The sequence below is a fragment of the Perognathus longimembris genome, chromosome 16 (genome assembly GCF_023159225.1).
Source record: "Perognathus longimembris pacificus isolate PPM17 chromosome 16, ASM2315922v1, whole genome shotgun sequence".
In the NCBI taxonomy this organism is placed as follows: Eukaryota; Metazoa; Chordata; class Mammalia; order Rodentia; family Heteromyidae; genus Perognathus; species Perognathus longimembris.
Genome location: NC_063176.1, coordinates 788,048 through 800,101, shown reverse-complemented (window position 1 = coordinate 800,101; position 12,054 = coordinate 788,048). Strand labels below are relative to the sequence as shown.

Sequence of the window (12,054 nt, the reverse complement as noted above, 5' to 3'; positions counted from 1 at the left end):
TCTTCTCTTCAGGAAAGATCTGTATTGATATTCATCAACAGTATTTATTCATTCTCCTGGCTCATGAAAGTGCAACTTAGAAATCCATAGTAGCTATCCTTGTGCACTCACTGGTATCCCCTCCTGGTACCCCCCGACTCCCCACCCGACCCTTCCCTACTCGATTCCCACCCATGGTATAAGCAGTCAGAAGACCTAGTAACATTTTCCTGGATGAATCCTAGACTCAAGATTAGCATGAAATACAATACATGATGCTTTAAAAGAGGACATCCTATCATTTCAGCAGTGTACAGGATAAGGCTACATTTTACCCTGGATTCCGAACTCTGACTTCTTTTGGGAGACTGAAATGGAAGAGTACAACATAAAGAGATACATGTGTGTTTCTGCACACAGAGATGGGTGGAAGAAGCATTCCACATGAGGTTAGCCATGTAGCTTTAACAAGCGATGCAAAGACCTATCTACAACAGCAGTCACACAAATCTCTGGCTATCGAGCCCAACATCAAAGTTACTATACAAGAGTTTATTAAGTACTTGCTGGACACATGGAAATGATTGTGGAGGCCAGGTGGTTTTGTGAAGCACACGCGCCAGCCGTGCTAGCCGGCTCTTCACGCTCCGTTCCAGGTGCTCCTGTCATTTGCTGACACTGAGTCTCCGCCCTCTTCCCACCGACGAGGGGCCTGGGAGGATGCTGCGATTCCGGCACGGCCCAGGTCAGGAGAGCCCGCGAGCTCGCATGAGGCGGAAGTTCCTTCCCTTAGGTTTGAATGAGGGGTGCCCTTTCATCCACGGTTCCCTGTGACATGGAAAGAAAAGCCAGGGAAGGTTGGGGATTCATGGCAGAAATTTACCTTCAGATGCGAAAAGTTGAGGCAGGGTGGGGGGAGGTGAAGGAAAATGAGACCAAAGAGAGAATGACAGGCAGTTGACCCCTTATCCCTCTGCTCTGGGCCTGCTTCGTGTGTGTGTGTGTGTGCACGCGCGTGTGCACACGCGCTCTGGGGCTTGACCTCAGGGCCTCCTGCCACTGCTCAGTTTTTTCTGTTCAGGGCTGGAGTTCTACCCCTGAGCCACGCCTCCATTTCTGTTTTGTTTGTTTTCTTTTGTTGGGGCTAGTTAACTGGAGATACAGTTCTCAGACCTTCCTGCCGGAGTTCGCCTCCACCTGTGCTCCTCAGATCTCAGCCTCCTGAGTGCCTAGCTGACACGTAGGTCACAGTGCCTGGCAGCATGCTTCTTCGTGCTCTTTAAACCACTCGGGAGCCTTCTCTGCACACTGCCACCTCCATGCCACTGGACTGGAAGGTGTATTAGACCCTATGCAGTCTGTCTCCCTCCCAGCTTGAACCCTCGCAGAGAGCAGTGTGTCAGAGGTGCTCGATAGGGCTTGTTGTAAGATGGTTCCTGGGGCACTGCCAGAAGGACTTGACCTCATGGGAAAAGAACTCAATCAAAGGCAGGTGTAGGGGAGACTTCGCAAGTGCAGGTTTACTAATGCAAAGCAGTGGGAAAGCAAAGCCAAAGGACTTTCCAGGAGGGATGGCAGGCCAGCCCGAGGCGGAGGGCTCTGCTGACGGTCCTGAAACCACAAGCTTTTATGACAAACTATGTACACGGGAGGGTCTATGTTCCTGGAAAACTGGGTAACGTGTCATGACGTCCTAGAGACGGTACCGCGCATCATTAACACCTCTTGTAGGATGAGTGGGGGAGGTTGTGGCCTTGCACGGCTGTCATCTTCTCTAGCGGTGGGAGGTGTGGGTCGCTGAGACTCTGCTGGTGTCACTAGTCATTCTACAACGTCAGCAGGTCAGGAAGAGAATTTTTTTTTTTCAATATCCACATTATGTTTCCCAGCCTAACCCCGAGGTTGGTTAAGACAGGAATCAACATTTCCAAGAGGTTTAATTTGTACTTAGGAAGATCTCAGAGACAGCAGAGGTTCAGACTGAAAGATCCAGAGGTGGAAATATCCAAAAGAATTCGCCTCGGACTGGGAACGTGGCTTAGCGGTGCTCGCCTCGCATGCATGAAGCCCTGGGTTCGATTCCTCAGTATCACATATATAGAAAAAGCCAGAAGGGGCGCCGTGGCTCAAGTAGCAGAGTGCTAGCCTTGAGCAAAAAGAAGCCAGGGACAGTGCTCAGGCCCTGAGTTCAAGACCCAGGACTGGCAAAACAAAAAAAACAAGAATTCGCCTGATGGGTAATTCAGGTCACAGTGATTAGCAATGAACTAAAGCTAGATAAAATGTGGAAGGCAACGTGATGTAAGCTAGTATTATGGTTATATATTCTTCATGCTATATATTAGATATTCTTCGTCATTCAGGTTGTAGTTTTCAAAGATGTAAAGCTACCTCTATTAGGATATACCCAGGATTCCAACCTAATCAAGAGAACTCCAAATACCAGAAGACCTTTGACACAGCCACCTTGCTTACCATTTGGTCCAACTGTCACGTAACCGTGAAATCACCACAACGTACCATAAGCCGTCGGCTGATGGCCCTTCAGTGAAGCACAGCTGAAGAATTTCTTAGCCATGCTACTCAGTAAAGGGAGAAGTTCCTTCCGCCAAGACTCACCTCGTCCATGGATCCCTGTCCTCTGCACGCCATCCAGGTGAAGATCAAACCAAAGAACACACCCAGCGCCATGACAATGTAGGGGATGTTGGTGACAATCATAGTAGTGTTAATCACAGACTTTAGTTGTCTTGCACTCTCTTCATCAATGAGAACACTCTGAAAGGACAAGGAAATAGAAGACTCTTCATGACTGCTCATCTGGGTTATCTTTTTTCTTTTCCTTTATTTTAATTTAAGGTGTTTTTTTTTTTTGCTGTCTTTCATATCATCAAACACAGTCTGTTTAAATCTTCTTGGCAGTAATCCAACTATACTTGAAACCAACTTAAAAATTAGAGTGCCCAGGGAGGGAATTTATTTATTAATATCTTTTCTCTTGAAGGTATTTTTCTCTCTCTTTTGTCTCTCTTCTTCTCCCTCCTTTTGTTACAGTAATGAATCTTGAACTCAGAGCCTTATACTCTTGCTTGGTTTTCTACCCTCCCCCCACCTCCTATATAAGCCTGGTGCTTTCCCACTTGTACCATACCTCCACTTTGGGCATTTTGGTGGTTACAGATAAGAGTCTCATGGACTTCACTGCCTAGGCTCGCTTCAAACCATGATCCTCAGATCTCAGTCTCCCAAGTAGCTAAGATTACATGCAGAACCTCTGGTGTCCAGCCCGTTTACTTCCCCTAACAGAGGTCAGAAAAGAGGAGGGAACTACTCTGAAACGCTGTGGTATCATCTTTTGCATCAGACAATTCTTTCAAAATCTAACTCATCATTACTTCCTTCCAGAAGTAATCTCTGGCCACCTTGAGTCTGATGAAAGGCCTTTCTCTAAGTTTCTACCATACTTTCTAGAACCTTCACTTCTCTGGTTGTGCCCAGTACCTTTTGTTCCCAGTGATTGTGAGGTGCTTGGAGGCAAGACATCTCAGTTATATCCACACTATGCTGGGCGTAGCACCCAGCACCCAGTAGGTTTGTGATTAATACTGGTTGATTATATGAATGAGTGAAACGCTCCAAAAATGGGATGTCGTCTGTATCATCTCTCTTGGTTCTATGTACAATCATCAGGACCAGATGCCTCAACCAAGTGTTAGAGTAAACTGTGGGGCTAACCAAAATAGCCAAGGAGATATACTAGAATCGACTAGCCAAGTATATTCCTAGCCAAGGGGCATAGTGGAATGATACTGTGCATTTTGAGAGCAGAGCTAGTCATCACTCAGTGTCACGGAGGAGGCATCCCAAGAGCTTAACTCCATAAAAACCAGGAGCAACAAGGCTGGCTTCGTTTTCATTGGACTGAGTCAGGGGCTTGGGGGTCTCACACTTGTAAAGAGGATCCAGGTTCAAAGCTTTCTCAGAGCAGAGAAGTCCCGGCAATAAGCCGGGTTGGAGGCATAGCTCAAGTGGCAGGCTGCCAGCCCTGAGCAAGCCAACCCAACCAACGCCAGGCCCGTGAGCTGAAGCCCAGCTATGGGCAAAAGATAAAAAAGGAAAAATACATAAAAGGACAAAGCAGTAAGTGGACTGGATTGGGTGCATAATGATTTTAGTCTTTCCTTTTTTTGCTATAGGTTAGTAAATTTTCTAAAATAATACATATTTTTTATGGAACAGAGCACAATAAGAATTTTAAAGCATGCTGTTAAGAACAGAAGTCTACCTGGCTGGGAATGTGGCTTAGTGGACTTACCTCATTGAGATACATCACTGGGAAAACCATGGTTCTAATATCTCCACTTTCACTGCGAAGGCAAAGGACAATGTTATTTTATGGATCCCTGCCCCGCAGGCTCACTTGGAGAGACATTCACGTGCAAATACCAGCACACTTATTCCATTCCATTATCTAGAATTGACTCTTCTGAGTTATTTTTGTAAACACATTGCAGCACAGAATAATAGAATCTGAGGTATTTTCTTTTGTATAAGACAGTTCTTTCAGAATCCAACTCAGCATTACTTTCTTCTGGAAATAATCTTCCAGTGTATATGTAGTTTTACATTCTGTTTTGTCATTCAGTGTTATAAGTATTTTCTTTCTTTTTCTTTTTGGCCAGTCCTGGGGCTTGAACTCAGGGCCTGGGCACTGTCCCTGGCTTCTTTTTGCTCAAGGACAATGCCCCAACCATGACAGCACCATGGCAAGCACCTGCCGAAGTGAATTCCAAGAGCATCCCTCAGCACCCGGGGCGGAGGGGAGCAGAGGGAAGAAGTGGGCGGTCCACCTCACACACCTCCACCCCACCCCCAAAAGCCAGGGGAATGCAAACAACCCACACTTACATAAAGTCACTGCTTTTCTTGACATAAATGTTGACCTGGAGCTTCTTGGCTGCCCTGAGGATAATTCCAGTCAACTGCAAATCAGGAGGGAAGAGGAAACATTAGGATCTGTCAAACCACATGAATACAAGTTTCTCAATAGAGCCTCATTTCTGTCTTCTGTGGGTCAGGATGTCCATGAGCAGGTTCAGCAGGCAGAGTGATACCATGGAAAACCAGTCCCAGAGTATGGCAAGTCCAGACGGTGTAGACAGCACTAGACTTTACAATGGGGATGTGAATCCTTGGAGAAATCTGTTCTAATGCAGATTCTATTCAGTGGGCCAGGGGATGGGGCCTGAGGCTAGATATGTCTGCCAAGCCCCTCAGGTCGCTGACACTTTGTATTGAAAGCCTCAGAGGATGCCAGCCTGAGGAAGAGCCCACAGGTCCCCCAGTCAGATGGGGACATGCAGGCAGATAGCCAGAGCTCAGAGGAAGCTGGTGGTCCCTGCCAGAGAATGACACTCCAGTCCAGGATGTCAGAGGAAGTGGCCGTAGCCACTGCCTTCCCCAGGTGAGGTTAGAGGACAGTGCTGATCCCTGGACCACAGCCACCACCCTTGATGCTGAAAGGGAATTAATTGTCTGACTGACTGGCCGAGAAGGAAGGCAGTCCTGATTGACTGAGGGAGAAGGAAGGCAGTTCTGATTGGCTGAGGGAGAAGGAAGGCAGTCCTGATTGACTGAGGGAGAAGGAAGGCAGTTCTGATTGGCTGAGGGAGAAGGAAGGCAGTCCTGATTGACTGAGGGAGAAGGAAGGCAGTTCTGATTGGCTGAGGGAGAAGGAAGGCAGTCTGGTGTGCTGTCATTCACTGCTTCCTCAGACACAGAACAGTGAGCACAGCCCATACAATGAAATACTAAAAGAATACTTTTGCTTTGTGTTGCTCCACAGTTTTCAAAGTCCCAAGAATAAGGTTATCTGACCTGTAGTTTAGCGTCCACAGTAAGAGAGTCTCAAATTGTGAAATGATAGCCAATCAGGTGAAATGATAGGAGTTTTTTCCTCTATGAGTATAGGACTAAAGTGTACGCATACTGGGTACTTTGTAATCTTATGGTATAAATAACTCTTAAAAGGGGCTAGGAATATGGCCTAGTGGCAAGAGTGCTTGACTCGTGTACATGAAGCCCTGGGTTGAATCCCCAGCACCACATATAGAGAAAATGGCCAGAAGTGGCGCTGTGGCTCAAGTGACAGAGTGCTAGCCTTGAGCAAAAAAGAACCCAGGGACAGTGCTCAGGCCCTGAGTCCAAGGCCCAGGACTGGCAAAAAACAACAACAACAACAAAAACCTCTTAAAAGTACTTGTAAGAAAGAGGTTTGCCTAAAGTGGCTGAAGCTAATATGCATATTTAAATTTGTGGACTACTGGCAACAAGAAGACAGAGGAACATTTTCAGTCATAGGCGTTAGAGCTGGAACTCAGGGCCTTTCCCATGCTAAGCAAGTGCTTTCCCATTGAGCAACGGGTTGTCTTTAAAGTGGGTTTGTTCAAACCAGGTGCTGGTACTTACACTTGTGATCCTAGCTACTTAGGAGGCTGAGCTCTGAAGATCACAATTTGAATCTGGGCAAGAAAGTCTGTATGACTCTTAACTTCAAATTAACCAGCAAAAAGTCGGAAGTAGAGCTATGGCTCAAGTGGTAGAGTGCCAACCTTGTGTGAAAAAGGTAACAGACAGTGCTGAGGTCCTGAGATCAAGCCTCAGGACTGGACTAACACAACAAATAAACAGATAGATAGATAGATAGATAGATAGATAGATAGAATGGGTATCTTCATATTTCTGCATAGTAGAGCCACAATCTGGCCATCTAATTACAGGGCTATGAGACCACATCTCAAGAGGGAGCACTGAGCTCCTTTTTCCCCATTTGAATATATCTTGGTAAAGATTGTTCCTCTCTTTTCTTTTCTTTTTTTTTTTTTTTTTGGTCAGTTGTGGGGTTTGAACTCAGGATATGGGAGCTGTCTCTGAGGTTTTTTGTTTTTTTTTTTTTTTTTTTACACAAGGCTAATGCTCTCTCACTTCGATCCCCTTTGGTTTTTGGGTGGTTAACTGGAGTCTCATGAATGTTCTGGCCCCAGGCTGGCTTTGTTGAACTGTGATGGTCCTCAAACCTCAGCCTTCTGAGTAGCTAGGATTACAGGCCTGAGCCACCAGCACCCAGCGAGATTGTATGCTAAGAATGTTCAGAACTGACCAGTACGTGTACAGGGTGGAGCTCTCTCTGCTCTCTCCCCAGGAGGAAGGCGCACTTACGGGGTTAACGTCCACAAATGTCTCATGGTCTTCCTTACTTGGACGCATGCCGTGGATGGCTGAAACAAACTTCTCCTCTGCTTGGTAGAAGTGTGGGAAAGACACGACAATGGGCGCACCTGGGTGTCGAGGAGACAGACAAGAACGATGCTGAGTAAAAATTTTAAGAGAAATATAAAGTTCCTGACAACAAACGTGGTTTCTAAAGGGTAAAACATCGTATGAAGGTACAGCCAAACTACCTTTCTATTCATCCTAGTTCAAGAGGTATACATCATTTCCTGCCATCTCTTATGGCTACATTTTCTTGCACGTGATACAATGAAGTCCTAGCTAAATTATTTCTTCATTACCAAACATTTACTGAAACTATAAAGTATAAGTGTTTTGCATGTATCAAGTAATGCTTTCAACAGCAGTGTGAAACTAGAACTGTTACCCTTACGTTGCATTTAATAAAAGTGAGGTCAAAGCCAGTGAGGGTGAATGCCTGCAATCACACCGTACTTTGGGGGCTGAAGTAGCAAGAGAATATGTAGCATGAAGCTACACATGGAGAGTCTACATCAAAAGAAAAAAAAAAAGGAGAAGGAAAAGGAAGAGAAGGCGGAGGAAGAGGAGAAAGAGGAGGAAGAAACGGAAGAGCAAGAGCAGGTTGCTAAGGTTCATAGAAGTTATAAAATTTGGCTGGGGATGTGTAGCTATCTGGTTACGTTGGTTATGGGGCTTGGACCCGGGGTCTGGGCGCTGTCCTTGAGCTCTTTTGCTTGAGTCACAGCGCCACTTCTGGCCACTTGAGCCATAGCACCACTTCCAGTTTTCTGGTAGTTAATTGAAGATAAGGGCCTCGTGGATTTTCCTGTCTGGGATATCTTTGAACTTTGATCCTCAGATCTCAGCCTCCCGAGAAGCTAGGATGACAGGCGTGAGTCAAATCCCTGCTGAGGGCTGAATGAGAGCCCGACACTTTCCTCGGTGATTTGCATATATTATCTCTCACTCTCGTACAATCTTCTAAAAACTTACGCTCACCCCCATTTTATGGATGTGAAAACTGGTGGGTGGAAGGAACCTCTTTAACCAACATGGCCAGTGTACTAACAAGGACTCAATCCCCAATCTACCAGACCCCGGGGTAACTACTACCTAAAAATGTTTCCCTGGAGAACTGAACATAATTAAAGATAAACCTGGGTCTGTTAACTTCACAGTCCAAACCCGGGGATCCCCAGGAAGGAGAGGAACAGGCAGGCAGCGAGAGAGAGGCTGGAGGGCTGAGAACCTTCCTGTGGACTTGGCAGCATAGCAGGGAAGAGTGTCTGCATTTACGTCCTGACCCTGCGGAGGGAACGGGCCGCGGCCGTTCTTCTCCCAGGAAGGGAGAAGGAGAGATCAGAACTCGGCAGGGGTATGGTGCTCTAAGCACTAGCTGGGGCGCCCTTTCTTTGGGGGCGGACTACAGGGGTTTAAACTCACGCTTGCTAGGATATGTTTTGAGATAGGGTCTTGATTTTCTGCTTGGGCAGGCACCTCCCTTCAGAATTATCCCCAAAGGAGATTTAAAAGCCAAGTCGAATAAAGAGCAAACGTTTGAGCACATTATTTTTTAGTTAAGGAGAAGGGCTTAGAAAGAGAAAAATGTCCCCGAGGAACTGGTTTTTGCGTGTGTGACAGTGCTAGGGCTCGAACTCAGGGCCTCCCACCCTCGCTTGGCTTGTGTTCACTCAAGGCTGCCACTCTGCCGCCTGAGGCACGCCTCCACCTCCGGCTGTTTACTGGTTAATTGGAGATCAGAGCGTTTTGGATTTGTCTGCCAGGGCTGGCTTCAAAGCTCAATTGTCAGCGCTCAGCCTCCTGGGTAGCCAGGACTATAGGCATGAGCTACTAGTGCCCAGCTGCCAAAGGAACTCTGAAGAGAAATTACAGTATAAAAAGTAGCAGGGTGAGTATGAGCAGATCACCAATTCCAGCAAGGATTAATGCAGAGATAAACTTTCATAAAAAGCACTTCCCTTCTCTAAAACGTTTTCCACAGTTATATTAAAAAAGAGAAATTGAAGGCTGGGGATCTGGCCTAGTGGCAAGAGTGCTTGCCTCGTATACATGAGGCTCTGGGTTCAATTCCCCAGCACCACATATACAGAAAACGGCCAGAAGCGGTGCTGTGGCTCAAGTGGCAGAGTGCTAGCCTTGAGCAAAAAGAAGCCAGGAACAGTGCTCAGGCCCTGAGTCCAAGCCCCAGGACTAGCCAAAAAAAAAGAAAAAGAGAGAAATTGAAGGCTCTGTGTTTGTGCCAGTGTAAGTAATTCCGCAGCATCTGACTTAAACCCACCTTTGTCCGAGGGCCCACTGGTAATTCTGCTTCATTCATGAAAAGAAGCAGAGGTTCAGACATTAAAAGATGCTAGGTGGGGCTGGGAATATGGCCTAGGGGCAAGAGTGCTTGCCTCATATACCTGAAGCCCAGGGTTCGATTCCCCAGCACCACATATACAGAAAATGGCCAGAAGCAGCACTGTGGCTCAAGTGGCAGAGTGCTAGCCTTGAGCAAAAAGAAGCCAGGGACAGTGCTCAGGCCCTGAGTCCAAGGCCCAGGACTGGGGGAAAAAAAAGAGAGAGAGATGCTAGGTATCAGGCACTGGTGCCTCACACCTGTAATCCAAGCTGCTCTGGAGGATGCTATGGGAAGGATTATGATTTGAAGTCAACCTGGGCAGAAAAGTCTCTGAGACATTATGTACAATTAACCAGGAAAAAAAAAGCCAGACTGGAGGTATGGCTCCAGAAGTAGATAGAGCAAGAGAACACGAGGCCCCGAGTTCAAGCCCCAGTACTAGCAAAAGAAAAACGTGTGGTCTGAAAAACCAAGTTGTGTAATTTCTCTTTCAGCATTGTTTGGAACATGAAGCCTATTAATTCTTTACATAAATGAACCACATATAAATATATAAAGCCATTAGTACGGCAACACACAGGAAATGTTCTATAAAACGAGGCATTGCTGCAATTAAGACTTCTAAGTAAACCACTGCCTAGAAAAATATCAACATGGCATTTATGAAATTCTTTTTAAATCATAGGGTAAAAAGATAATTTTTAAAACATCCAGTAGCCATGTGTACAGTTTCTGCTTGACACGGGCTCTCTGCGTAGCCCAGGCTGGCCTGGAAGGCTTGATCTTCCTGCGGAAGCTTCCGGCATGCTAGCGCTATGAGCACGTGCCAAACTATCATGCTTACAAAGGTCAGATGTGTTGTACGCACTGGACGGGCCCTGTATTCCGGGCTGCGCCCTGCGTTGACCTTCTAGACGCCCACCGGCCTGGCTCTCTGGGAGCGCGTACCATTTTTGCAGACGCTGACATTCAACACTCCGGAGCCCAGGCACTCGCCTTCCGAGGGGCAGAAGCCAGCGTTGTCGGAGCTGTTGGCCAGGACTTCCGCAGGCACCGTGTAGCGAAAGGCAGGCAGTCCACGCACGCTCTTGAAGTCGCTGAACTTTATGTACACCGACCTGCCGGGAGGCAAGGACGAGGAGTCAAAGCGTGGGCTCCGCTCAGCAGGCACCATCTGCCAGGTGGTGAACTAGCAACGGGGCTCCCGGACGGCGAGGAAACGGCACGGAAGAAGGCCCGGGAGGACCTCCGCCGGCTTACTGAGCAGTCAGGTGGGAGATGAGCTGTAACAGAAACCGCTCGTGGTGGCCCATGCCTATCCTAGCTACTCAGGAGGCGGAGAGCGGAAGGTCGTGGTTTGAAGCCAGCCCGGGCTGAAAAGTCCCCATGAGACCCTTCTCTACAATTAACCACCAGAAGACTGGAAATGGCACTGTAGCTCGTAATAGTACAGTGTTAACCTTGAGCCAAAGATCTCAAGGAGAGCACCAAGGCCCTGACTTCAAGCACCATGACTGTCCCCCCCCCCACCCCCAGAAGGAAAAAGAGAAACTCAGATTTGTATCCTTACCTTGCAAAGGAGAAAAATGAAACACAGTGATAAATTAATTTGCCCAAAGTCACACATCTGTGAACAATGTGCCTAAGACTCAAACCAGCACAGCCAGCCTCCGGAGTCTGTGTTGTCTCCCACACTGAGAGATACTGTCTCTCAGGGTGCCAAGAGCACATAGAAATCCATAAGTACACATGAGCACGCATACATAATAAGTACATCTGCAGAGATCCTCACACTTTGTGTGGTCCTGCAATCAAATACCATATTAAAAACGCATACTTGGGGGCTGGGGATATGGCCTAGCGGCAAGAGTGCTTGCCTCGTATACATGAGGCCCTGGTTCAATTCCCCAGCACCACATATACAGAACACAGCCAGAAGTGGCGCTGTGGCTCAAGTGTCAGAGCGCTAGCCTTGAGCAAAAGAAGCCAGGGACAGTGCTCAGGCCCTGAGTCCAGGGCCCAGGACTGGGCAAAAAAAAAAAAAAAAAAAAAACAACTCATACTTGTTTAGTATTAAGGCTCCTACCTGCAGAAGTCCGATGGGAAGACATAGAGGACCTCGTCATTGGATATCAGCGGGTGAAAGGAGTCGCCATCTGTTCCATTAATCATATTGCATGCATCTGTCTTCCACCAGTCAAGTGACCTGCATTTGACAAACACCCAAGGAAAGACAACTGAACTGGAGTTGACATTCTCCGAGATGACCAGGACTTCCCCAGATGTAACCAGCTGGTTATCCATAGGATAACAGCGTGCTTATGGATTAGAAAACAGGAGAAAAGTATATCCTGACCCCAGATCAATTTTGATATAGATAACAGCTTCACATGTTATTTCTTTCCTCTAAAAGAGTATACATAACATACAGGTTTAGAAATATTGATCTTCTTGAAGCATAA

The 12,054-nt window shown here is 47.0% G+C and overlaps 1 protein-coding gene across 1 annotated transcript in view; it reads right to left on the bottom strand.

Annotated features, from left to right (window-relative positions):
* Window positions 1-6: 6 nt before the first annotated feature.
* Scarb2 (scavenger receptor class B member 2) overlaps window positions 7-12,054 on the bottom strand; it is a 36,202-nt gene continuing 24,154 nt past the window's right edge. Inside the window, exons 6-12 of the mRNA XM_048364038.1 lie at window positions 11,679-11,798; window positions 10,541-10,710; window positions 7,198-7,316; window positions 4,888-4,961; window positions 4,295-4,346; window positions 2,599-2,757; window positions 7-807 (exon numbers count right to left, since the gene is read on the bottom strand). Of these exons, the coding sequence (XP_048219995.1) occupies window positions 769-807; window positions 2,599-2,757; window positions 4,295-4,346; window positions 4,888-4,961; window positions 7,198-7,316; window positions 10,541-10,710; window positions 11,679-11,798 (733 nt within the window). The 3' untranslated portion in view covers window positions 7-768. The remainder of the gene's footprint in view (window positions 808-2,598; window positions 2,758-4,294; window positions 4,347-4,887; window positions 4,962-7,197; window positions 7,317-10,540; window positions 10,711-11,678; window positions 11,799-12,054) is intronic.